The sequence below is a fragment of the Cajanus cajan genome, chromosome 6 (assembly GCF_000230855.2).
Source record: "Cajanus cajan strain Asha chromosome 6, NIPB_CcT2T_4, whole genome shotgun sequence".
NCBI lineage: Eukaryota > Viridiplantae > Streptophyta > Magnoliopsida > Fabales > Fabaceae > Cajanus > Cajanus cajan.
This window is the reverse complement of record NC_138522.1, coordinates 61,327,396-61,355,143: the sequence shown is the minus strand read 5'-3', so window position 1 is coordinate 61,355,143 and position 27,748 is coordinate 61,327,396. Positions and strand designations below refer to the sequence as shown.

At 33.1% G+C, this 27,748-nt stretch overlaps 4 protein-coding genes across 4 annotated transcripts; 2 read left to right on the top strand and 2 right to left on the bottom strand.

Moving 5' to 3' along the window:
• Positions 1-6,330: 6,330 nt before the first annotated feature.
• Positions 6,331-11,949, top strand: P58IPK (DnaJ P58IPK-like protein). The gene is made up of 9 exons (XM_020358393.3): positions 6,331-6,567; positions 7,689-7,854; positions 8,280-8,481; positions 8,646-8,806; positions 8,894-8,987; positions 9,105-9,317; positions 9,521-9,601; positions 10,843-11,061; positions 11,388-11,949. The coding sequence occupies exons 1-9, from the start codon at positions 6,462-6,464 to the stop codon at positions 11,616-11,618; spliced, it is 1,473 nt and encodes a 490-aa protein (XP_020213982.1). The 5' UTR covers positions 6,331-6,461; the 3' UTR covers positions 11,619-11,949.
• A 1,093-nt stretch (positions 11,950-13,042) lies between these two features.
• LOC109797064 (fasciclin-like arabinogalactan protein 11) lies at positions 13,043-14,017 on the bottom strand. The gene has a single exon (XM_020356966.3). It carries the CDS (start codon positions 13,940-13,942, stop codon positions 13,190-13,192), a length of 753 nt encoding a protein of 250 aa, XP_020212555.1. The 5' UTR covers positions 13,943-14,017; the 3' UTR covers positions 13,043-13,189.
• A 4,385-nt stretch (positions 14,018-18,402) lies between these two features.
• FLA11 (FASCICLIN-like arabinogalactan-protein 11) lies at positions 18,403-19,442 on the bottom strand. Its single transcript, XM_020357736.3, has one exon. It carries the CDS (start codon positions 19,348-19,350, stop codon positions 18,607-18,609), a length of 744 nt encoding a protein of 247 aa, XP_020213325.1. The 5' UTR covers positions 19,351-19,442; the 3' UTR covers positions 18,403-18,606.
• A 618-nt stretch (positions 19,443-20,060) lies between these two features.
• Positions 20,061-27,605, top strand: LOC109797085 (uncharacterized). The gene is made up of 11 exons (XM_020356996.3): positions 20,061-20,752; positions 21,199-21,513; positions 21,587-21,695; positions 21,785-21,878; positions 24,338-24,425; positions 24,525-24,608; positions 24,982-25,078; positions 25,489-25,576; positions 25,771-25,876; positions 25,957-26,049; positions 26,879-27,605. Exons 1-11 carry the CDS (start codon positions 20,582-20,584, stop codon positions 27,275-27,277), a joined length of 1,644 nt encoding a protein of 547 aa, XP_020212585.1. The 5' UTR covers positions 20,061-20,581; the 3' UTR covers positions 27,278-27,605.
• The last annotated feature ends 143 nt before the right edge of the window (positions 27,606-27,748 follow it).

Below are 27,748 nucleotides of genomic sequence, written 5' to 3'. Positions count from 1 at the left end.
GTGAAAATTAAAAAAAGGAAAAAAAATATATAATAAAAAGTCCTAAATTAAATATTATGAATATAAAATTAAAAAATTAAAAATTAAAAATTAAAAATATTTTAAGATTTTAATTTTTTTTTAAAAAGAGATATACTTATAGAAAAAAAGGAGGTCTATATCATCAACCTTCAATTTTTTTCTAAGCCCAAATAAAACTAGACTCGCATTCGCAATAGTCTCAATTCTGTTAACTTAATACCTCTTTCTGGCCCAATAATGTTCTTTAGAATTACTTTGAACTCCGTTCGCTAACAATTGTCTATTGTTATTATACTAATAGTTTCCTTTACAGTTTAAGAATCTATACTATGCTACTAATAAAATCCATTCTCATCTTTTGAGTACACGTATAGATTGAATTATTTTCTCTTTTTTATTATAACTAATCATCTATTTTATCTTAATTTTTTATTTAAATAAAATAGACAAAAACACGAAATATATTATTTCATTTTCACTAGTATTAATATAATTATCATCTGTTGTCTGCAAAAAAAAATTATATAATTTTTTCTAATATAAATGTACATTGTTGGGTGTATTTTTTTATGAAATAAGTATGTTACATATGTTGATTTTTCACGAGGCTTCCTTGATATGTTTTTAAACATAGTGTTTTTAAAATATGATACAACCATATATTCGCAAGTTTATTTGTCTAACACTAAGCTTTTTTCTCCATTTATTTCAAATTAATCTCTCTCCTATTTAAATGAGAGAGAAAAAAACAATTATCTATTAGAAAATAAAAGTGCACATTTCGATAAAAAAAAATGCTTAGATGAATTGTGGATTTTGTTATATATATATATAAAATTAAATTAATGAGGTATCACAGAATCATTTCAACACTAACATTTTAATATTATCGGGAAGAGTGTTATAATATTATATCATCTCTCATATAATTTTTCTTAATGAAAACTTAAATATATTTTTTAGTTCATTTATAATTTTTGGTTTTATTTTTCATCTTTTAAATTTAAAATTATTATTTTAGTTTATATTATTATATAATGTTTTTAATTAATTGTATGTTCATTAAAAAATTATGTGACTATTTTAAGTGGTACACATAATAGTATGTGATACATTATCACATGTAATACTTCAAAAATTTTGTATAAATTTTAAAATAATTGTTATATATATGTCATAAAATAATCATTAGAAAATAAAAATATCAACTTTAATATAAGCAAAAAATAACGATATTAGAATGATGGAAATCAAAGACAAAAAAAAATAAGGATCAAAACTAATATTTACTGATTTTACATGGACTAAAAACAATACTTACAAATTTAAAAATAGAAATTTTTGATCAAATTTTACTTATTTTTTATTTAAATTAGATTAATCTACAAATGAAATCTTAAAATACTAGTGTGAAAAAAAAAATAGAACAATAAAAAATAAAGAAAAAAAATTATCGAAACCAAAAGCAAAAAGATTTTAAAACATTTAAATCTAAAATTTAATACAAGATTTAAAAATAAATAAATAAAAAAGTAAAAAAGAGATATTTTAGAATACCTCATCAAATCATTATCCTTTCTCTCTCGGGCTCCATGCTAGTTTCGAACCGAGGACTTCAAGCTAATAAGTTTATAAGCCAACCAGCCATCAAGTCTCTCGGAAATCTGGCACTAGTTGTAGCAACAATAAATTAGTTAAACACTCATTGTCTGCTTGCTCCCCTATCATGACAATTCTTGGTGCAGCCTTTATATCATCTATATTATTAATAAAAAAATTATTTTATTTGGTATAGATATTTTTTTTTAAAAAAATTGTTCTTATATATAACTAATCTTTTAATTATTCATTCTCTTTTAACAGTTTTTTAAAATTATTCTTACATTTACAATTATTCAAAAATAATTAAAATTTTAATTATTAATCACTCACTTTTATTTCATTTATATATTTTTTTTTACAAATTATACATCGACATGAAATATATTTTTTACACTAATTATTTATATATCTAATGATATATACACTTATATTAATAATACACCTCTATTATATATTTTTTAAATATTTTTAATTTTTCAACTTCATAAACCCTTCTTGTTTTAAGGTTCATTTCTTTTTTCAAACACTCACTTTCACTTTCACACACCTCCTTCTTGTCCTTTGCCTTCAATGTTTTTTCAAACACTCACCCTTGATATTTTATATTATGATAGAGAGTTATTTTTAATTATTAATTATTTATTTTAAAAATATTTAAATTTAATTTAAAAATAAAAAATGGTAATTTGTGATTGGTTTCTATGTCTTATCTACCTGTAATGAGTATTCACCTAGTTCTAGGTCGCGATCAAATATGTGACCTCCAAGCAATCTGTATCACAAATCAAATACTTGAAACCTCTATCCCAACACTTGGTAAGGGCGATTTTAATGGCAAGGAGCTCAACCAAGATAATAGGATATGATCACCCTTCTCCACAGATTGTGAGAAACTATAGAGTCATCTTTCAACACTTTCGCAAATAACACCAGTCCTCATATATCAATGTTAAACTTCACAAACTGATTTCTAGGGGGAGTTTTCACCCTAGTGAAGGAAGTCAATATTCCATTTCTTATTAAAAAGAATCATGTTGTTTCTCCATCTGCAAGTATTAGAGGATGAATATACATATAATTGTTAAGAGATGTTGTTGTAAACACTAAAATAATTATAGTATAGAGTTACTTTAATATAATGACCGTCATAGTCATCACACTTATGGATGACAACTACAAACAATGGAATTATAACTACTACTTAATATTATATACTCACAATTTCAGGGTATGTACACTATAATAGGTATATGTGTGGATATTAACTAAAACAATTATACAAGTATATGTATAGTAATTCAAAACATACAAAACATAAAATTCTAAGTTGTTGGTTAAGTAACGTCTATATAGATCAACAAAAGTAGTCGTCGGTTACATCGCCAACAACATGGCCTCATTGCAGCTCCAAAAACTCTCTCTCTAGCTAGCCTTGCCCTACTCCCATGAAAATTATGATTATTGTAGTCCTAATCACATGAAAAATATGCAAGGATAAACTAGATTCCAAAAGAATCAACATATTTATACAATATTGCAACATGACAACATGTCAACTTAAAAGCATCAAGCAATATAATAACTTAACTTCGGGTCAACGTTTCAACTTTAAACATAACATCAACTAAGACAACACTCCATTAATCAACTTTGAATAGTTGATGCGTCATCACGCATATTAAACTATGGAAACCTCCTACAACTTAAGGTGAGCAGTTTAAGTGTTAGACCTTACCAAATCATAACGACAAATATGAAACCAAAAATAGTGACTGACACTAAGATCAGAAACAACGACCAACATTAGTCAGGAACAACAACTAACATAAATCTAGAAATAATATACAATTTCACATCTTAATTATCTTCAACTTACAACTTAACATATCTACTTCTTTACAACTTAAACATCTTTCATCTTACAAGTTAACAACTTTATATCTTTACAACTTAAATATCTTTCATCTTACAATTTAACATCATAACTCATCTTAAAATAAATAAACTTACATCACACAACTTAATACACATTTAGCATTTATCAACTTACAACTTTTAACTTTAACAAGTACAACATTCTATCAATATACTACTTTACATCATGTAATTCATCACATACAACATTAACTTATAAACTTCGTGGGTGTCAACATATAGTACCATTGTACAACTTAAACATAACAACATGTTTAACTTTAACATATTATGACTTAATACAACTCAAACATCAATTAACTTACAGCTTTCAACATGGGCACCATCACACATTATCCATCATGCAACTTATAATTATCCTTCAACCATCAATATATAAAGAAATACATTCAAATTTCCAACATGTATAATGTAAACAATCAAAAACTAGCTTGGAGCTACCAACAACTAGCTCGAAACTATCAAACACTTAACTCAAAGTTACCAACAACAAACTCAAAGCTACCAAACACCTAGTTCAGAGCTATCAATACCCAACTCAGAGCTACCAAACGCGTAGCTCAAAGTAACCAACAATTAGCTCAGAGCTGCTAGACACCTAAATCAAAGCTACCAACACCTAGCTTTGAACTACCAAACACCTAGATCGGAGCTACCAACATCTTGCTCGAAATTGCCAAACACATAACTTAAGGCTACCAATTCCTAACTTGGAGCTATCAAACACCTAGCTTAGAGTTACTAACACCTAGCTTAAAGTTACCAAATACCTAGCTTAAAGCTACCAAACATCTAGCTCATAGCTACCAACACCTAGCTTAAAGCTACCAACAACTAGCTCAAAGCTACTAGATAGCTCACTCAAAGCTCACTTTCAACAGCCAAAATTTGTTTAGAGCAACCAAAATTCGCTCTAGCGACACAAGTTAGAAAGTATCTCTGAACATCCACCTAAGCTCACTTTAAGTGACCTTTATGGACGCTTTAAGCAACCAAACCCGTAAAACATGCATGTATTTGAGAAAAACCAATAACTCAAAAACAACCTCAAATCCTCTCAACCCATACAAACAATACATCCATGCAAACTCATAATCTTTCAATTATAACAATTTGCAACTCATAAATTGAAGAAAATGAGACATGCAACAACAACACACCAATTTGTCATCATCAATCCTCCCATTCTTCACCAAGAATATCCAAATCCACAAAATACAACACCCACCTCCAAAGTCAAACATATCGGCAAACATGCAATAAGAATCAAGGTACATGTAGCACCACAATCTACTAACAATCAAATTTTAGTTTTCCTTACCTCTCAGAGAACCAAGTTAGCAAGAAGAGGGGAAGAGAGGAAAATTCCATACAACTTCGAGATGAGATCTCAACTGCACCAACTTTGATCTCAAGGTTAGCCACTTGATTCAACTGCTAATAAAAAGAAAGGGAAGATCTTCAGAAGGAGGAGGAGAAGAAAATGTTTTGATCCTCTCTACTTTCTTGCATATTTCTAAAAACATGAAGTTACGAGTCTCATTCTCAAGAAAACACCCTATAAATACTTAAAGCTAAACCGACCTAATTAACATCAACTTATCACTTAACCACATAACCAAAGTATGCAACTCAAAAAAATAGTGTCACGTTTAACACAAAAATAAAAAAAAAAATTAATGTAAGAGTAATGATTCATATACATATATATTCACACACAAGTCATGATGAAAAAAAAAGTTTTTTCTATAAAAAAATCTTTTAAACACTCCTTATATTATATTTAAAAATATTCTAAATAATCAACTATATAAATGAAGAAAAAGAACAAACAAAGATGTGAATGAGGTAAAATTTATATTTTTAATTTCTTGATTTCTCACGAATAGAAAAATGTAAAATGTTTAAGACATGTATTTAAATGTAGTGAAAATGCAAAAAAATATGTATTTTTATTATATTATATAGATTAATAAATCAACCTAACATTCCTAATAATTTTTTTTATAAGCACAAGTCTAGTATTTTAAAATAATATTTTAAGTTTAAACGATTTTTTTTATTAAATAGGTTAGACTAGATCATTATTTAAATATTTTTGGTCATATGTCTCTCTTTAAAGACATACCTACTCCCATCCCAGTGATTACCAAAACTTATACTTTTTTATAATAGGAGAATAATTATCACTTTTTTGAGGAGTTCACCACTGAATGACATTTCTTTTATAGTTATATCATATCACAATAACATGAAGTTAAAAACAGAAATATACATCAATAATTTCGTGCATTTTTTTAATTGTAGAAATTAGTTCAAATAATAAAGAATAAATTTTAGCATATAAATGAACTAACATTATAGAAAAGGGTGGTAAGTAAAAACTAAATTATAAAATAAGAAAAATGAGTGTTAACTAATAAAATAAAATGCGTCATTTTAACAAACTTCAAAGGAGATTTTTAGCAATTTCCCTTTTATAATAGCTACAAATTATTAAATTGTTAATTTTTCTTACACCAAAATTATTAAATTGTTATTTAAATTAAAGTTTAAAACAAAAATGATGACATGGCATTTTAAGAGTAGGGAAATGAGGTGGCTTATTGTTATTGGTATGCATTTCACACATGCGGCCACGTAAACAGAAAGTGCAGTGCTAAAATCCACGTGTAGAGCGGTTATTGGAGAAGCTACGTGGTCTGACATGTTGAACATTGTAGGAAAAAGCTACTGGCTGTTAGGTTTCTCTACGGTTTATCATTTCATTTCATTTATTTATAAAAACAAAATAAAACAAAAAGGCTCGGTGTGGCGATTCAGACAAACAGTGCCCTCGACTTGTTCCTCCGCGAATGTGACACAACCAAAAAGGATTCGGAAAAGAAAGATCGCAATTCGCAATGCTTAATGTGATGGGTTTCTGTGGATTGCTCTACACATTCTTCATACTCAATTTTGTTTTGGTCTGCCAACTAATTCTCCTCCAACCTCTCGTTTCTGCTTCTGGTACACCCTGATCTCTTTCTATCGATTCATTTCTAATTGTTTTTTCTCTCTCCTATCGTGATTTGGTGTTCCTTTTTTGTTTCCCTCCATAATTTTCTTTTTTTCCCCTTGTTTTCTGTGAGTTGTGTTTATGCCTTTTCGCGCAATGTTAATGTAGATTTGTGTTTTGCAAAGGATAGACATTGGCATGGTAAATCTACTGTGAGTTATTAAGGATTTTAGAGCGGTGACTTTATTATAGTGTACTATCAACAGTAGAAACTGAAGTAGATTAACAAGATATGTTGGTGTGCCATTGGAGTTAATGGTAGATAAGTGTTAAGAACCCAACAGAATCTGAGATTTCAGAGAGTGCTGAGAGACTAGAGAGGACAGAAAGTGAAAGTACGTATCTGTGATGGTAGATTGAATGACAAACAGAGAAAAGGAGAGAGTTATCCTTCCGAGGGTGTCCCCTTAAGTGAGATAGTGCTTAGTTCTCCAATATTAACAAATCAGAATGAAACCTCTTCTGTCCCCACCTTCGATTCAAGCTAACCACCTAACCTATTTTCAAAATACTCTTAACTAATTATGTAGCTACTATAAAAGCTTTGTCTCAACTCTTTTCATTCTTGTGTCTTGGGTCCTATAAAAATGAATGCTATATACACTTGATCCTGAATGACTTCACTCGGCAATGACATGTTTTTCAAACAGCCCTATTGAAAGCCGTGCTCTGTGCATTGGCTAATTCTTTCTGTTCTTTGTATAATTTTTCCTGATTCTGGATTGTTTTATGGTTTTCCGTTGTTTACTTTCCTTGATTTGCAAAATTGCATTCCAAAGTGATATTTTGGTTACCACTTACCAGGCACACATTATCAAGTTGCATGTCCAAGTTTGTTAATTCAACTTCTTGTGGTATATGATGTTTTGCCTTCATTTTAGCTTTTAAATTTAACATGGAAACCTTTTTTTATCAATTAGAAGAATGTTAATTAATATTTAAGTGCACCCACTCAAAAATGTTTTTCCTATTTTAATTACTTCTCTCGAAGTTCTGCAACGGTTTTATGTCCAAGTTTGGTGATAGTTTCTGTTGCCTGAAAAGTCTTTAATTTGTTATTGGATTTGATCAGATGGAATGCCTGAAAATGCTGCTGAGTTGTTTGAACGGGCATCACAAAGCATAAAAGTGAAACATTATACCGAGGCTCTTGATGATCTAAATGCTGCAATAGAAGCAGACCCAACCCTTTCCAAAGCATACCTTTTCAGAGCCTCTGTTCTTCGTCAGATATGCAGGTGTGGTTAATTTGCAAGAATTATACCTATCTACCTCCCTGTTTTTGAATCTCAGAGAACATTCCTTGTTAAATGCTGGGTTAAGGTTTTGGAATTATTATCAAAAAATATTAATGAAGCACATCTTATCTTGATTTCCATATTCTATTTCAAAAGGACTGGAGACACTGTCAAAAATGTCTGTTACTAAAGTGTATTTCCTCTTGAGCAATTCTTTATACACTACCCTTCCCCCTGGTGCATTCCTTCCTAAAGTTAACAGAGACATAAAAGGAACCTCTATTTTTGAAACTTCGTTTCAGAAATTGATCATCATATAATTCTTTCCTCTCCTCACCTCTCATCTCTCATCTTCCCATCATCCCAAGTCTCTCAAACTCCTAATTGGGAAGTTATATCATTCAGGTGCTTTTTGGCTAATGTAGATATGAGCAATCTGAGAGGAGCTACAAAAAGTTTCTGGAGTTAAAACCTGGAGATTCAGCTGCAGAAAAAGAGCTCAGTCAACTATTGCAGGCTCAAAGTGCCCTAGAAACAGCTCAGTCCCTCTATGATTCGGGCAACTTCTCAAAATCTTTGGAATACATTGATAAAGTTGTTCTTGTTTTTTCACCAGCTTGCACTAAGGTAACTCCTTTATGCTCTTCTAGTTCCATAAATATCTCGTGTTTTGTGTCTCTCTAGTTACACGATGTAGTCTTAAAAGTGAATGAATGTCTAAGCATTAGGTTTGAGCTGGTATTTGGTATGTGGAATCAACATTTTAACTCTATATGCATTATTTTCTGCAGGCTAAGCTTCTTAAAGTGAGAGTGTTGATATCTGACAAAGAGTATGAGGGTGCCATTGCTGAGTCTGGGTTTCTTCTCAAGGAAGATGAAAATAATTTAGAGGCATTGTTGTTACGTGGTCGTGCATATTACTATTTAGCCGATCATGATGTTGCGACAAGGTTTATCTTATGGAAATGATTTAAACTTGTATGGAATTTTAATATTTTTTTTGATATATTCTATCTTATATGTGAACATATATTCAGGCATTTCCAGAAAGGTCTCCGCCTAGATCCAGAGCACAGTGAACTGAAAAAAGCATATTTTGGATTGAAAAATCTACTCAAAAAGAGTAAAAGTGTAAGCCCTGATCTATCGTGTAAATTTCTTTTTACATTACATCTCAGGTCTATTTTTCTTTCTTTTCTCTTTTGCGTGTTGAAGATATTTTGTTGCCTTTTGATTTCCATGTGAAAGGCCGAAGATAATGCAAGTAAGGGTAAACTACGTGTCTCAGTGGAGGAATTCAAAGCTGCCCTTGCTGTTGACCCTAACCATCTTGCACACAATGTACATCTTCATCTTGGCTTATGTAAAGTGCTAGTCAAGCTTGGCAGAGGAAAAGATGCCTTGGACAGTTGTAGTGAAGCTCTTAAGATGAATGAGGAGCTTGTTGAAGCTCTTGTTCAGGTTCATTATAATCTTAAACATCATTGTGCATTTTGTGCTTGTTTTGACTTTTAGCCGTCTTTTTTTGGGATATAGTCTGCTAGCAATTTGTCTATCTTTTTTTATTGCTTTGTTGAGTGCAATGGGACAAATATGTAAATTGAAATAAGATGTACTGTAGTGTAGGTTGAACTTGGTACTTATTTTGATGTTATTCGTTGCAGAGAGGAGAAGCTAAACTCTTAATAGAGGATTGGGAGGGAGCTGTGGAGGATCTGAGATCAGCTGCTCAAAAATCTCCCCAGGTTTGTTATAAACGCTGCATTCATAAGTCATATAGCATGTTCCAGATCACTAATAAATTAGAATTTACTATGATTTTTGTGAGGAACAAATATTCAATGTTGAATTCCCTCCCTCTGGATTAGAAGTAGAGAATAAGAAATCCTTGAAGAAGATACAAAAAACCACACTCATCCTAGAAGTAAGCGTTTGATGGAGAGATTTTAACTAAACAACGCTAGTCCATGTCTATTCATATAGGTTAAAGAACTTTTAAGGTTTTTTTGTTGCTACATACGTTCCTCAACAGCACTGTACCAATATTCATTTTTTTTTAATGCCTTAACTCATAATTAGTTGTTAATTTCTTAAACTTTTTAAGTGTGGAATCCTTTGGTCTCTTAGTTGATTAATTAATATGATGCATTAATATATATTTTTTACACGCCAATAGTTATTTGTTGGCTCAAACCCGTTATTCTTTATTGGCATCTGTACGTGAACGAGAGGTTTAGAGATTCAAAATTGTCTCTAGTTGTATTAATTTTAAGCAGTAAAAAAATACTTTGACCTTTAAAGCTTCCCTTTTCTTCCTGTTTCGTGATATTTGCTTTCATAGGAAACATTTAGTATGCGAAATGTTTTTACTTTCTTAGGAATTTGATGTTGAAAATGTTAGTTTTTCACATTTGGTTTATCATCTTAAAAATAACATTACAAAGAAACATGGTTTCCCAAGAATTATTTTGTACAAATTTTCCACCAAATTGTTCCGATGGGTTAGTTGGAGATCTAACATTCCTAAATTTAAAAAAATGTTTTATTGCAGTAAAAATGTTATGTTGTCTTAGTTTGTTTAATTAATAATAAATTTTTTTTATTCTAAGTAACATTTATAAACATTTCCAAAAATATTTATAACCAACAAAACATATTTAATCATTCCTAAGAATTATGATTGTCAAGATCTATGATTCCAAGAACCTGATTCTTGTGATTTTTGGATATGAAAAAATTTATTTTTTATCAAACGTCCCCTTAGAGTTTACTTTTCATCATTGTCACTAAAAAGATTCTAGTTTTTGCATTATCGGTAAACTCAGGCCATATTTACATAGTAACTAAGGTTTTTGACTTGCTGTGAATTGAAAGCTTTCAAGTTTCGACACTTGTTTCAACGTGATAGCATGAGATTCGCTAATATTGTAATACTTGAACACCTTAATATTTTTGTATGTTAGTAATAGTTTATCTATATCTGCAGGATATGAATATCCGTGAAGCGGTAATGAGGGCTGAGAAAGCTTTAAAGATAAGCAAACGCAAGGATTACTACAAAATCTTGGGAATTTCCAAAACTGCTTCCGCTGCTGATATAAAGCGTGCCTACAAGAAACTTGCCTTACAATGGCACCCAGATAAGAATGTTGACAATAGGGAAGAAGCAGAGGCTAAATTCAGAGAAATTGCTGCTGCATATGAGGTCTATTATTATTATTTGGTTTACCTGACCTTTCTCCTACAGTGATTAATCAGGACGTGCCCGGTGATTGTTGGATGGGAAATGCTGCCAACACATTTCTTTAACACGTTTTGATATTAGGTGAAATTTAAGTGGGACCTATTAAATCTTGTCTTACTCCCAGTTTGGTGGAACTTCAACCAAATTCACCTAATAAGTGTGTTGAAAAGAGTGTGTAGTGTGTTACTGGCATTTCTCTTTACACAATCATATTTTCGGTGTTGTTGGGCATAATAATATGGATGTGAATATTTTGTTGAATAACTGATTGTTGCAATGTGTTTTAGGTTCTAAGTGATGAAGACAAACGTGTAAGATATGACAGGGGGGAGGACCTTGAAGAGAATGGAATGGGTGGTGGCGGGGGTGGTGGCGGCTTCAACCCTTTCGGTGGTGGGGGGCAGCAGTTTACCTTTACTTTTGATGGTGGCTTCCCTGGTGGTGGTGGCTTCGGTGGAGGCTTTCCTGGTGGTGGATTTGGAGGGGGTTTTCCTGGCGGGTATGAATTCCATTTTTGATTGGAAAAGCGCATTCCCTATATTTTTAATTTCCTGAACTGAAGGGACCACAGCAATTATATTTGACTAATCACTTGCTAACGGTTGTTGAGGTAAATACGTAGGCCGTCCCCGGATGCTTGTAAGATAAGAAACGTGCTTTAGAGAAAATTTTGCTTTATGAAGGAGTGATGGGGTTGGGTGTTAGTTAAGGAGTCACATTTTGATGTAGCACATTTCCGTTATGTAGTGATTGTCACTATGTTACGACTACTTTAAATTCCAGACAAACATAATACTATTTTTGGAATATTTGAATCAAATGAATTGTTCACAATTAACACCATGGTAATTTTCTTCAAGTCTATGTAGTTCCAATTGCGAGTAAAATTTTAAATTTATTTGTTACACCTGTTGCCCTGGCTCTACAATCTCTTCGCTATCAAATTCTCTCGTTAAAAAATGTACATTAGTTGAAATTGCCATTCTTTCTATGCTTCTCTTTCATTTATTCTCTTAATTTCGGGCATTATTCATTCTTTATATTTTTCTCTTTTTTTGTTTGTTTGTCCTTGTCTTATATTTGGACCTGTCACCTATGCAGGATGTATTATCATTTTAATGTTTATTGTTACTTTTATTTAAATTAAATTCATTTGAAATATTATAATAAGCATCTGAATACAAAATTGAAATGCGAGAATAAAAACGTTTGAATGAAAATGATGATGCGTTTTGACATTTTTTTTTCTGTAAGGATCATTATTATGGGACTTAAGTAGTTGTCTTAAGAGATATCAGTCATCTTATCTAAAGTTTGTATCAAATAGGCTTAAGGACTTTTTGCAAGAATTGCATTGTGAAATGATCTATATGATTCACTTATAGTTTTCTTTTGTGAGGGTTATTATCATATAAATTTTTTAAAAGATAAGGTGTTTCGTAGTGTCTATATCATGTCTAGTGTCGGGACTAATGTTGAAATTGGTGCATCATAGATTACGAGGGACATATCTAAAATCTTTATTATTGTCTGTATAGCTATGTAAGACGTGGTCAACATAACATAGCAACAAGACTTGGGGTTAGGCATTGCATTCCTGTGATTGTGGCTAACTCAACAACTTGGTGTGAACACAAAAATGCCCGCTTTTCTGTGTTACTTTGATTTGTGGTCTTCTTTTAAATGATAAGGGAAAAAAATTGTTAGTTCTACTGTATTATCTCATTTTGGCCAACAAAATTGTTAGAACCACATCCATTACTTTGGATTTGAAAAATTCAAAGGCCAACACAATTTGAATTTGATAGCCAAAATTTTCACCATTGTAATCCATGGTTAAACGTTACAAAGCTTGATTTTGTCTTTGCAGAAGCGTATGACCGATAGAACAAACATGTCTTTTAACAATAATAAGCAAATCGCTCCAAGTCTAAATTATGGATTTGAAAGAAAGAAAAAATCATTTATATTGAACCCAAAATTTTTTCAACTTGGTAGCAACAACAGCACACAAGATCTCCATCATCACCATCAATCAAGGAAAAAAATAAAACAAAAACAGGAAAAACAACCATCCTAGAACTTACATTCAGAAACAACAAACAACCCATGCAATAATCGAAACAACGAAGGTAACTGTAACACCTTCGACTGTCTTTCTATTCAAACTTACTGCACTCGAAGCATCAACTGATGTATCTGATGACCCTGATGGAGAATCAGCTGCCCGGACATTTTTCTCCGGCTTGGTCGGTGCTGGAGCCTCTGCTGGTGCAGCAGTTGGGGCCGACGACCCAAAAAGTGCCATAGGAAGAAGCACCTTATCGACCTGATACACTGCAAGCTGGTTATCACTGAAAATAGTGTTGGAAACAGTTGTGTCAACCACCCCGGTAGTCACATTCACTTGGTTCCCTGAGGTGGTGACATTTAGAGGGTACTCTCCGTCATCACTGTTGCCAGCTTGCGTGTGCAAGGGATTACTCGCGGTTTGAAACTGTGATACGGTGTAGAGAGTGGGGAGAATGTGGAACTGCACCAACTGCATTTGGTCTTGTGAGTTTATGGAGTTTAGTGTCCCTGCTTTTAGGCTTGAGAATGCATTATCTGTGGGTGCAAAGATGGTTAGGCCTTGGTTTGAGTTGTTGAGTTGTGAATTGACACGGTCAGCAACTTGTGTGGCTTTGAGAAGTTTGATGAAGGTTGTGAATTGGCCTGCCTTCTCTAGAACTTGGGTGATGTTGGTTGGTCCTGCTGGTGCTGGTGCTACTTGGGCTGAATTTTTTTGGATGAAGATGCTGAGGATGAGGGGGAGGAGGAAATGGAATAGCTTTGTTGCCATTTCTTTGAGGAGGCTAAGAAAGAGTAAGATATTTGTTACAAGTGGAAGGGAGGGGGTGCTGAGATATATATTGAGCAGAGGGTGAATGGGAATTTTATTAGTAAAAGTTAGGTGAAAGGTTGCAATTAGTATAAGGTGGCATGAGGCCCTCATGCAATCAATTTTCTTTCTAAAAGCATGATATTACAGGGGAGGGAGAATTGCTTCCCTTAGTTGGAGTTTTCTTAGATAAATGATCAGGTATTTCAAGATTATTAAGTATCTTAGTCCTAGCTAGTTTGTTCGTAATATGTACTTAAAATTTTCAATTTTATAAAAATTTGATTATATTTCATGTAGAGACTAATTAATAATTGTTTTTGCTTTCTTGGCTGGGATGAATGGATTTTTGATTGGAAAAGGGGTGATGATTTTGTTAGGGAAAGTTGTTTTGTTGAAGGGACCACGACAATAATATTGACTAATTTCTATCTCTTGCTAATGGTTGTTTAGCTAAGCACGTAATAAGCCATCCCCAGATGCTTGTAAGATAAGCAATGTGCTTTACAGAAATATTTGCTTCGTGCAGAAGTGATGATCTGGTGGGTGTTAGTTAAGGAGGCGCATTTTGATGCTATCACATTTCCTTTTAAGTGGTGGTTGTCACTACGTGATGAGATGGCTTTAAATTCCAGGCAACTGTAACAGTTTTTCACACATTTTAGTCCATTTAATTGATTCGCAGTTAACTCTATGGAAGTTTTAGTTAGTGCCGAGAGGTGAAGCTTACATATTTAGCTGCAACCGTCACTTGTCATATTTTAAATTCATCTACTATTAGCACCTCTACCTCTACAACTACAATGTGTTATCAAGCCCTTGCCGTAAGAAGTTGATTTGCCATTTATATAGGGAAAATGTAGTAGATACTCAAAAGAGAAAAAGAGATATAATTGAAAGGTGTAAGTAAATATGACGGGAGAAAAATAGAGTGAAATAATAGGTGTCATGGTTTTGTTTTGAACTGTTGGGTTTTCAAATGTAATTACTCATTGTATAAAAGTATGCACGCGCCACGTCTTTCATTAATTGTCCGAATTCTAGGTATTTTTCAGTTGATGTTACTTTGGATGTTGCAAATTACTATAAGTACTCTTGTAACAAAAAAAAAGCTTTATGTACTCTGTTTTTGTTGTACAATGGAAACTACTACTATGTTCATTCATTGAGAAATTGAAAAAAAGAATAAATATATAATTAAAAAATATAGCATTTTACGAATGAGAACTTAAAAGTTTTCTTTCCGATTTAGTATTTTACTATTTTTAACTATTAACTAATTAATGTTTTAATTTCATCGGTATTAAAATATCCTTTTTACTTTAAAGGTTTTATTTATTGTATTTTTTTCATTTATAATTTATGAAAACAGCTATAAAAATATCAGAGTGACAAAAGATTGTCGATATACTTGGGTATTAGTATAATTTTTGTCTTGCCAAAATTAAGCTAATAAGTAATAATAAAATTAATGTGAATTAATTTTACTAATAAATTTTTTATTACCAAGTTATCAGTTCAAAATTTCAACCTATTTTTCTTAATGTCTAATGTTCATTAGAAAATTTGCTAACCACTTTTTTATAAAAAAAATTTCTTAATCATATTTTTTCATTTATAAAAATTGAACTTGTTACTTTGCTTAAAGAACTCAAATTCAATTATACTCAAACTAATGATAAGTCAATTACTAATATAAGACTTTAATGGTTATGCATTGGTGTTATTAGACTCAACTTGGATTGGATGGTCCGACTGGTTGACTCGAGAACCAACCATTTAATTGGTTGAGAATACTTTCAACTTGATGCGACTCAGTTTAACTTATCAGGTTTGACTTAAAATAGGTTAGTAGGATTGGTCGACTTGACCGGGTTAATGCATTTTTTAATTTTTTATTTTAGCAATATGACATTCATGATTCTCATTTATTTGTTCGTCTCCTCCGTTCGTCACTCTCCTCTATTGCACGGTTCCAACCACACCATACAACACTTGTTGTTTCTCCTCTCTCGCAGTCATACACTTTGACAATGATTGTGTGACCTTACCGGTGTGGTACGTCCATCATCTCCTCATTGTACAATGACACAATCCTCAACATTTGTCATCGTTCATCATTTGTCTTCATTGTACAACGACATGTTCATCATTTACTCATCGCACGACAACACGATCTTACTTTAGTGCGTGAGTCGTTAACAACATTTTATTTTTTATTTTGTCTATTGCTTGCTGGTTGGACAGGGTGGAGGTTGCTTTGTTGCTACTTACTTGTGCATGAGTTTTTTCTTTTTTTAAATTTTGATTATTATGTTGCTGAATTGTTCTGATTCTGATTTGATGAGAGTGTTTATAATCTTGAAAATTTTAATGTTTTTGTTTATGAAAACTTTATAATATGTTTTTACCTGTTTATAATATATATTTTGAAACATAAATTTTACTTTTAGTCATTTATTTATAATTTTTAATATAGATCAAGTCGTGTGGGTCAATTAGAGACTTAATGGTTTGATCTTTGACCCACTAACCCAATACCTTGATTGAGTCGCCTACTAAGTCGAGTTTGATAACATTGTTATGCACTATCGATATAAAAAAGTTTTACATTGTTAGCCAATAAAAAACTTATGTTGGTATGACTTTTTAGTTATGATAAAAGTCAACAAATTTTATCACACATGCTAGTGTGTAATTGGTAATTGTAAAATTGTTTTACACTATCAATGTATATCTTTTTTTTTTCTTCTTCCCCTAACAGTGTAATGCATTTTTCATGTCTCAAATTGTTCTAAATATAAATTCATTGCACCAGAAGTCATATTATGCATCAATTATTTTGTCTTATCTTTTTTGTATACATAAAAGATATCTCCCAACTAATAGTTAAAAAAATTAATTGAAACAAATGTTAGCCAACAAGAAGGGGGAGGAGTTGAATTGTGGTTATCTTAAAGTTTGAATTTCTTTTATCAAATTGATGTTTAGAAGTTGATGTTTTTGAAGGTTTAAAAAGTTGATTCTACTTCTAAGCGATTTCTTTGTGAAATAACTTCTTAGAATTTTATGCTTCTGAGGTATTTGAAAATACTTTCTACTTATTTAGAAACTCAATATGATATGTTACAATCATGTACTAATAAATATGAGCAGCTTAATTTAAACATATATGAGAGTAAGTGTAAGAGAAATTTCACTCAGTGATTTATCTTGATTCACCCAACTTTAGGTTACATTTAATCTCCACACACATTGTGAGATTTTTCTATTATAATCAAGAACAACTACTTTGAGTGTCATTCTAAATAATACATCTTAGAAGATATAATACATCTAGTTTGATAAAGGTATTATTACAAATACTATGATGCATCTCCATATTCTAATAACAATATAGCTATTAAGATTGACCTAATAGTGAGGGATTTGAAATAATATACCTAATCCTAAAATTCTATGATCTAAAAAAAATTCTAATAACAATAGCTTGAATCTCTTTTTAATTTTTTTTTCTCGTCATCAACTTGAATATCTTTTTTATTTTTTTTCGTCATTAACTTGCAACCTTTATCCTAAAATTTTGTTATATTTCATAGCCTGTATATGGAGCATTAAACGTGTCTATATGATTTAATTTATTGTTCCAAAAAAGTGACCAAATTATGGTGAAATATAGTTTTATTATGAGAAAAAGACTATTAGAGATACTTAAATAAAACTTAGAGGACTAAATAAAATAAAATAAAAAAAGTTACAGGAGCAAATTGAAACCAACCTTGAATTTAGAGGATATAAAACTACTTTACCTATTTAAAATATTAGTTATTTTTTACTATCACCTAACCAATATCAAGACTTAACCAATAACCCAATAACAGTTTCTTTCAAAGTGAGTGATCATTGAAGCACTTCACGTAATTGAATGATTATCGTTAAACTTTATTCAATAGTAGTATAATGTATTTGAAAAAGTGTGTCGAAAAGCTTACTATCAGAAATTGTTTCAAGCTATAAATTCAAGTTAATTCTGAACCACTAGCAGCACAAACTGATTTTTTTTTTTTTTTTCATTTCAGATTTTTGGACTGTGCCAAACACAAGCTGGGGACTTTCTGCGCCAAAAAGTGTCAAGAGTGGATTTGGCTGAGAGAAAAGTAGCATAAGAACTGTATAAAAAATTTTATTTATGGAATGCTTCAATTACAATTACTTATACAAGGTGCAACCGTCCGGATAAGACATTTGGTTAAATCTTTTTATTTTTGGTTAATTTTTATTTTAATTAATTCTCTTCGTTCCTAGTACCGCTACTAATTTTTTATTGATTAACTAAAAATGAAATTCTTTTAACTAACTAAGAGAAAAAGGTTAGTTGAGACTTGGATTTGTGAAATTCAAGTAGCATGACACAAATTGGATTGGATGGACAATGATCAATATTGCCGATGGAAAAGAAAACATCATTTACATTTTACATTGAACCCAAAATTTGAACTTTGCAGTGTGCGGTCACAAAAAAGTACACGAGATCTCCACCATCATGCAAATTAATTGCAAACTCACAAAAGAATAAGAAAAACAAGAACAAAACGCAGGCCAAAAAGATGTCATCGTAAGACACACTAAATCCACAAACAAGAAACAACGACTGCCACGGCAAAGGTAACACCTTTAACTGTCTCCCCACTCAAACTCACCGCACTCGAAGCATCAACCGATGAATCCGACGACCCTGTCGGAGAATCAGCCGCGCGGACATTTTTCTCCGGCTTGGTCGGCGCCGGAGCCTCCGCCGGCGCAGATGCCGGCGCCGACGACCCAAAAATTGCCATGGGAAGAAGCACCTTATCAACCTGATACACCGCAAGCTGGTTATCACTGAAGATAGTGTTGGAAACTGTTGTGTCAACCACCCCAGTTGTGACATTCACTTGGTTCCCCGAAGTGGTGACATTTAGAGGGTACTCTCCGTCGTCACTGTTCCCAGCTTGTGTGTGCAAAGGGTTACTCGCGGTTTGGAACTGTGTTACGGTGTAGAGAGTGGGGAGAATGTGGAACTGCACCAACTGCATTTGGTCTTGTGAGTTTATGGAGTTTAGTGTCCCTGCTTTTAGGCTGGAGAATGCGTTATCCGTGGGAGCAAAGATTGTTAGGCCTTGGTTTGAGTTGTTGAGCTGTGAATTGATTCGGTCAGAAACTTGTGTGGCTTTGAGGAGCTTGATGAAGGTTGTGAATTGGCCTGCTTTCTCTAGGACTTGGGTTATGTTGGTGGGTCCTGATGGGGCTAGTGCTACTTGGGCTGAAGTTTTTTGGATGAAGAGGTTTAGGATGAGGAGAGGGAGGAAGTGGAAAAGTTTTGGTGCCATTGGTGTGTAGAAGATGGGAAGAGTAGGATTGGTGTGTGTGTATATATTATTGTGGGGGTGGATGGGAATTGGATTGGTAAAAGTTAGGTGAAAGGTTGTAATTGGTATAAGGTGGTAAGAGGCCCTCATGCAATCAAATTGTTTCTAAAGGCAAGACATTACAGGGAGGAAAGGGGAGGGATAAGAGAATTGCTTTGGGAGGCAGAAACAATGGCTGGCTAGTGGCTAGAGAGATTGACGTGGGATTGGAGTTCTAGTGCCATTACTTGTGGAATTTAATTTCAACAAATTAAGAGACTAATAGTATGTATGAATTCTTTTATAATCTTCATGGAAGATAAATGTTGTTTTGGGATGGTAATTATATATTACATGGAACACATTTTATAACTCTAATTTTTTACTTATAAACAAATGAAGTTACAACTTACTAGTATTAGAAACAAAATTAAGAGAAAAATTGTAACTTAATATATAGATATTTAAATTCTAATAAATAATTACGATTTTACACTTTTGTCCTGAATAAGACTCTCAATTTAGAGATTTTTTTGTTGTTGATAATTGTCATAAAGGAAAGCAGGAAGTGGGCTTGGGAGAGTCCATTTAGCGTCTTGATGGGCCTTTAGCGTGTAGTATTGTTTATGGATAGGGTGTTGTACTAAAAAGGCCAGAGCACGGGCTGGCGTGAATTGGAAATGCTGATGGCACGCATAACAAAGCAGGATGGGAAAAGATTGCGCAACACAAGTCACATTGAATGAATTATGAACGGTATCGTTGGTTCTTCGTTGTAGTAGTTGTAGACTAGAGTAGCTTGCAGGTATAGGAATTGGAATTGGCGCATGAATTGAAGGTTATCGTCGTCTCTCTCCCTCAATCGCCTTCAAAACTGCAAACTGATACACGATCAGATAAGATAAGAAGAGACCAAACAAAAAACAAAAAACAAAAGTAGTAACTAATTCTCAAACTGCAAATTGCAATCGTGGCCGTCCATTCCGTTGACCGATGAATATCAAAAGCGCACACACGATTCGCACTTCCATTTCCAATTCCCATTCCCATTCCCGTTGCCATCGCCAGCGCATATATCAAATCGAATAGCCGCAAACCCTTCGCTTCGTCTTCTCCGATCCGCGGTGGCAGAGGTTGCATTCGTGGACCTTACAAACCCTAACTCACTCAATTGCATTGCCATGTCATGATCCTGCACGCCTGAAGCCACACCATGATGAACACATCCAACGGCATGATGTCACCGTCGTCTTCATCGGCAACGGCACAGTCGCCTGGACTCAAGACCTATTTCAAAACCCCCGAGGGCCGCTATAAGCTTCAATACGAGAAAACTCACCCTTCTGGTCTTCTTCATTATGCCCATGGCAAAACCGTTACTCAGGTTTCTTACTTTAAACCTTTCTATCTTCTCCTTCTTCGTTGCCCATCCTACTTACTATTCTTCTTCTTCTTCTTCTTCTAATTATTGATTTTAGGGTTGTACACACTGTCTCTTTAAGGCTCATTATGTGCAATTTTCTTTTTATACATCGTCTTTGGATTCATTCCTAGGCTTTTCCTTTTTATTCATTACATTCTTTTCCGAGTTCCTATTTTCTCTTCTAAATTCAATCCTGGCGATGTTTTTTACGGGAATGTTGGCATTTTGGGGCGAGTTATTGACCTTGCCATTCAGTTCAGCATGTTGTTTTGTTTTGTCTTTTTAGCTTTTTTGTAGAACCAGTTTCGGGGAATTCTATAATGCTTTTCCTTTTGTTACTCTTTATTGAGTTAAAATGGAACTTGTCTTAGCATATGAGAACATTATTGGTTTGATTGGATGAGCAGGTAACCCTGGCACATCTAAAAGACAAGCCTGCGCCTTCTACCCCAACCGCATCTTCTTCAAGTTTCAGTGCCAGCAGTGGGGTACGCTCGGCAGCGGCTAGATTGTTGGGAGGAAGCAATGGAAGCCGGGCACTTAGTTTTGTGGGAGGCAATGGCAGCAGCAAGAGCAATGGAGGAACCAGTAGAATTGGTTCCATTGGTGCCTCGAGTACAAGTAGTTCAATGGCTAATCCAAATTTTGATGGGAAAGGAACGTACTTGATCTTCAATGTTGGGGATGCAATTTTCATTAGTGATTTGAATTCTCAAGACAAGGTATGTTATTGGTCCAATATTGATGGAATTTAAGAGTTTTGGACTTGTTTCATGAGAGGTTTCTTGTGTGTAGGATCCAATAAAGTCCATTCACTTCAGTAATTCAAATCCTGTGTGCCACGCATTTGATCAGGATGCCAAGGATGGGCATGATTTGCTCATTGGTTTGAACTCTGGCGATGGTAAGAAGTCTTTGCTGAAATTTAAATTTCCTTTTTGCAAGGAAAATTTAAGCTTTATAAATTTATTGTTCCTGTGTGTATTATTGTAGTCTACTCAGTGTCACTGAGACAGCAATTACAGGATGTTGGTAAAAAGCTTGTTGGAGCCCAGCATTACAACAAAGATGGTTCTGTCAATAACAGGTAAGATTTGATTATACCATCCCTTGTAACGTTTTAACTATGTGTTAACTCTTCTCAAAATTGTTGCATGACTTAATTTGCTAGAGCCCTTTTTCTTTGTGCAAAGAGTACCAGAAATTACAGTTTTTAATTTTGATTGCTATGTGTGCTGATACAGGGAGAGGGAGGGAGGGCGATTTATTCTCAAATATTGATTTTAACACAATCTTATAAGCAACAAGCATTTTTTATTTAGAGATTCCTGTGTGTTGATTGAACTTATGGTGTCAGTTTTAAGTAATAGATTATAAGAAACAAATAAGCTGTTAACATTATGTGCAGATGGTCCATATTTGATAATTTATATACTTTTGATTGCCCCTTTGTGATCAAAATTAATAAGTTATGGGTCTTGGTAGTTGCTAATGAGTAGTATTCTATAGACACTGGTTAAGGAACACTTAATGCACCCATTAAGTGCTTTCAATTACTTAAAAAAGTAAGTATTAAATAATTTGTATTATTAATATATAATAAATGCTTTCCTTTTCATTAAATACTTTCTAAATTTGTTTCCTTAACCAATTCCATAAGACCCACTCATTAGCATTTACTGTAGGTTATTTATTGTTCATTATATGATGGCTGCTGATGCCAATATTGCAGTTGCCTATTATGCCATGTTCATGCTAATTATCAGTTATCTGTCCTAGTGCTTCATAATTGAGCCCATTTCAAGTGTAGATGGTTGATTATGATTAAGTTATCAAATAACTGTTATGGTGGCATCATAAAGGTATAGTGTGGCATATTTGGACCCCTCCACCATTCGTCATCCATTATTTCCCATTGTATGGTGCTATCCACCATATCTGCCATGGCCATGGCGATTTGTGACATTTTTTGGGGTGTTTTTAATAGTTTTTCTAGATTTCAAATATTTCATATTTGTACTTTCTCTGTTAGTCTCTCGTCAGTGACGACAAAGAGGAAAACCTAGGGTTTCTCATCTTCTCTCTTGTGAGCCTCTTAACTCTTAAGCATTGGCCAAACAACTCTAGCATGCCTTCTCTGGCCACACCCTCACCGGCGACTTTAGCTTTGGCAAGCTTTTCTAGCGAAGTAATCCAGCGACCCATAACAGTCTTTTTTTCTTCTTCCTTCCTTTTCTTTCTTTTGTCCTGTTTGTTCTTCATTTCTTCAAATGTTCCTCATCTCCTTTTCTTTCTTTTATTTTTTCTCTCTTGTTCTGTGTGACTGTTCTTGTTCTTCATCCGATCATTTTTTTTGTGCTGTTTTTTCAAAATTTGGAATTTAGTTATGTGATTTTTAGAACTTCAGAATTATGTTCTGTCCTATGGTTCTGTTTTCTTTATTAAACCCATAATGTTGTTCCCTATTCTTTTTCACTTATGGGACAATGTCAAGCACCCAAAGTCAAAGTCATGCATCCTCAAACTCTTCTTAATTTATTTATGCTTTTTTAAAATTTTTATATGCGCACACACATATATATTAAATTTTGAACGCCATTGGCTGCCATGCCATCCTCACCCTTTGTTTATGTTGGATTTTTGGCTCACCACTGTAAGCTGTTATTTGTTATTGATAACTATTTCCTATGGATTCCTTTGGGAAAGTATTCTGAAAGCTAGGAAGCATATTATTTCAGTTTGTGAAAAGATGTGAATTCTTTTTTAGTTGGGATGTCTTGGTCATACTTGCCTTGACATGGTGATTTCTTTGTTATGTGAATGAATGTAACCATGATTCCATGACTTAGCTACCATGTCATTTAGTGTTGGTGTGGCTGGAAGCATGTTTGTCGAATGTTGGTTCTGTAGATGTGTATGTTTCACCTGTGATGTATAAATTGAAACACAATGGTTTAGCAAGCTTCTAAATTTTCTATGTTTTTTTTTTAAATTTGGGAATTCCATTGTCTGAACTTATTCATCTCTGTTTGTTCTGTAGATTTTGATCAAATTCAGAATTCAGAAAGAATTGTAAATTATAAATATTAACAACAATTATGCATTAGCATTTTTTTATGAAAATGATTATGCTTGTTGATGGCTTATTCGTTTTAGATTATGAGATCTCTTATGTGTAGGGATTCCAACGAAATCCAGCAGTTTGGTTGGCCCAAAAAAGCTCAGAATTGAGCCAAACGTGACCACATGCTGTTCCCAGTCAATGGAAAAATTAGTTTAATTGTTTGAAAAAATATTACTGCTTTGTCTCAAGAGTTTTAGAGTATTACTTTTACTGGGTAAAGTATGTGAATGTTGATATGTAGTTGACTTCAGTGGTTATAATTCATAGAGTTTAGTGGTAGAGAAGTTAAAAAGTGAATTTTCTGAATTGTTAATTGTTGCAAGAGTTGTCCAGTTTATATCCCAGAACTTTAATGTATTGGAATGTTATGTCAAAGACGCTGATTGGACCCTATCTTAATTGATGCATCTTGAAATGAGCAGTCGTTGTACTTGTATTGCTTGGGTGCCTGGAGGTGATGGTGCTTTCGTTGTTTCTCATGCCGATGGGAATTTGTACACATATGAAAAGGCAAGTCTCAATTATCGGGAGTCTTATTTTATGGTTCACTTGTGACGATCTTTTTTATAGCGATTTAAGCAGATATTTACCTTTTCTTTCACATTTCAGAACAAAGATGGTGCTGGTGATTCTTCTTTCCCAGTTGTAAAAGATCAAACTCAGTTTTCTGTTTCCCATGCACGTTACAGTAAGGTATTGAGTTTGATTGCCTTTTGATTTCCTGACAACTTATTGATATGCAAGATTTTACTCTCTTTTTTCCCCCTCTTTTGGCATTTCTATTTTAATTTCACTATTGTTAAATTCAGCTTTTATTGCATGTTATTGTAATGATTGCTTAGTTCTTGTAGAATTTTGCAGCTTTTGCACCCAACACTTGCTTGACTGAACAATTAATACAACCAAGGCATAGTTAGTGTAACACTTGCTTGACTACACAATTAATACATCCAAGGCATAATTAGTTTTTGGATGAAATGATGAATTCTACAGTTTGCATGTGGGGAGAATATTTTGTGTTATTATGTCCTTCATTTTTTTTATAACAAAATATTGATCTTTGCAGAGTAATCCAATAGCCAGATGGCATATATGTCAGGGTTCAATTAACAGTATTTCTTTCTCAATGGATGGGGCATACTTAGCAACTGTTGGACGTGATGGTATATTTTTTATCCAATTTTCTCCTCAGTACCCCCTTTGTTCTCTATTATAAGCAAAAAAAAAACTGATTTTACACATATTAATGAAATTAGTTATTTGCATTAAATTTCATCGATTTCATAATATTCTTAATTTGTTCTTGTTATAAATGTCAAAAGAAATAGTGTAACTGAAAGGTCATATATTAAAGGAGAGATACTTTAGGGAAAATATCATTAAATGAGACAAAAGTAGTTGAATGTTACTTATATTTAAGAACAAAATTAGTTGAATGTTACCTATATTTAAGAACAAAAGCTGTTTTTTTTCTTATAACAGAGAAAAGACAGAGTATGTGTTATTTCTATTTCTACTTCTTATTTCCATATCCTAGTAAGGATAACATGTCGATTTATTTCACTGCATTCAGGTTATTTGCGAGTGTTTGATTACGCAAAAGAACAACTTATATGTGGTGGGAAAAGTTATTATGGTGCTTTGTTATGTTGTGCTTGGAGGTTAGTCAAGTTTTATTCTAGTTAATTAATTAATTAAATTGGCATTTATGGATCTGTTTGCTATTTTCTAGTTTACCTCTTACTCTAGATTATGAAAAAAGTAATACTTATTTTACTCTCAAGCTTGTGATTCCTTTTTTTTTTTTAATTCATACTTTGACAATACAAATTTGTAATGAAAACTCTTTTAACAGCATGGATGGAAAATATATTTTGACGGGAGGGGAAGATGATTTAGTTCAAGTTTGGAGCATGGAAGATCGCAAGGTTGTGGCATGGGGTGAGGGACATAACTCATGGGTAAGTTGTATAGTAATTTTTAGTTGTGGAAAATTTTGCTACCATAGGACTGATTTAGTTTGTGTCAATGCTGTGATCAGGTCAGCGGAGTTGCTTTTGATCCATATTGGTCATCACCAAATTCAAATGATAATGGAGAGACCATTATGTATCGTTTTGGTTCTGTTGGTCAGGTACCCAAAAATAATATTTGTTATAAGTTTTACCTTTTCTGAGGAGCCTGTGGTTCTTTGCTTAAAATTGTCCACATGATTTTAACTTCTTTGCTGTAGTTGATATTTTTGACATAAAGTTGATGTACCTACTTGCTTAGTAAGTGGCTGATTGCCAGATTGTTTTGGTTTCAAATTAGTCCTGTCAATGCATTACGTTGTATGAGGAGGAGTTGTTGCCCTATAAGTCATATAATTAATTGCAGTACAATTAAGTTTATATTATAAGGAAAGTGATTGCAAATTTTAGATACAAATCCAATAATGTCATATCAATTTAGGAAGATGACAATTTCATGCTTGCTTGATTCAGAATTACTTGCAATCTGTTCTTTGGGATTTTGTAAATACCAATTTGCATTGGAATAATTTTTAGATTCATTCGATTTTCAAGTATTGGATATGGGACAATGGGATATTAACAACATGTTTAGTTAAAACTAATGTGAAAGCTGAAACAAAAGTATTTAATTTTGCTGTATATGTTGATATTTTCAAGTATTACACGATGGAGTTAGGCAATTCTAATTCTTCAAGTATAAATCATATATTGCAGAATTGGTAAGACAATGTATCTTTGTGTATGCGTGTGTTTTTTTTTTAAGAATGGTAGTATTATTTATGAACTTCACTCTTCCCAAGCAAAATGGAGATAGAGGAGCAGGACATGTTTATAATCAGAATATTTTGGCTTAAGTTTTTTATCTTTTTGTCTATGCATGTCTTTTGCCTTCCTCCAAGTTCCTTATATTTGCTCAAATTAGGGAACTAAAGAAATTTTGGTGATCAGGATACACAATTGCTTCTATGGGACTTGGAAATGGATGAGATTGTAGTGCCGTTGAGGCGATGTCCACCTGGTGGGTCTCCGACTTACAGTGCTGGGAGTCAGTCATCCCACTGGGACAATGTTGTCCCATTGGGTACCTTACAACCTGCTCCAAGTATGCGGGATGTTCCAAAAATATCACCATTGGTTGCCCATCGAGTGCATACTGAACCACTCTCTGGCTTGATATTTACCCAGGAATCTGTTCTTACTGCCTGTCGGGAGGGGCACATTAAAATCTGGACGAGGCCTGGCACAGCCGAGAGCCAATCAAGCACGTCTGAAAATTTGTTAGCCACCAGTCTCAAAGAAAAACCTCCACTTTCAAGCAAGATCAGCAATTCTAGCTACAAACAATGACAAGTCTTAATCGAAGGGAATTTTAAGAATTTTTTGTTTACATGGTTTGTTTATCTTTTATCCAGTTGTTTCCTAGTTTTAATATAATGTTTCAAGTAAAGATGAATCAACTGGTCTACTGTATATTCAGTTATTTACGGATGAGCATGCCATTGTTGGCACTGAGAGGATGGGAGGGAGAGTTCTCTCCGGCTGCCTGCTGTAATTATAAACGGCCGATATTAGGATGTCTGATTAGTGATTACAGGAATAATGTGAAATTGGTCCTTTGGAGATCGGTACTTTTGAAGTGCATACATACAAGGCATTATTTATTGTTGGCATTTCATTTTATGGCTTTACTTATTACTTTACCACGGAATTGCCGATAAGCTGGTATTGTTGAGATTATGTTAATATTCAAATTGACAAGCTGGTATTGTTGAGATTATGTTAATATTCAAATTGCCGTGCTTGTGAAGCTCAACATGT

Excerpts from the sequence above, each read along its gene's own strand:
- P58IPK (XM_020358393.3), top strand. The coding sequence starts at position 6,462 with ATGCTTAATGTGATGGGTTTCTGTGGATTGCTCTACACATTCTTCATA. Across the intron at positions 8,807-8,893 it reads GATCATGATGTTGCGACAAG|GCATTTCCAGAAAGGTCTCC; the intron begins GTTTATCTTATG and ends ACATATATTCAG. Across the intron at positions 9,318-9,520 it reads TTGTTGAAGCTCTTGTTCAG|AGAGGAGAAGCTAAACTCTT; the intron begins GTTCATTATAAT and ends TATTCGTTGCAG.
- LOC109797064 (XM_020356966.3), bottom strand. The coding sequence starts at position 13,942 with ATGGCAACAAAGCTATTCCATTTCCTCCTCCCCCTCATCCTCAGCATC.
- FLA11 (XM_020357736.3), bottom strand. The coding sequence starts at position 19,350 with ATGGCACCAAAACTTTTCCACTTCCTCCCTCTCCTCATCCTAAACCTC.
- LOC109797085 (XM_020356996.3), top strand. The coding sequence starts at position 20,582 with ATGATGAACACATCCAACGGCATGATGTCACCGTCGTCTTCATCGGCA. Across the intron at positions 21,879-24,337 it reads GATGGTTCTGTCAATAACAG|TCGTTGTACTTGTATTGCTT; the intron begins GTAAGATTTGAT and ends TGAAATGAGCAG. Across the intron at positions 25,877-25,956 it reads GTGAGGGACATAACTCATGG|GTCAGCGGAGTTGCTTTTGA; the intron begins GTAAGTTGTATA and ends TGCTGTGATCAG.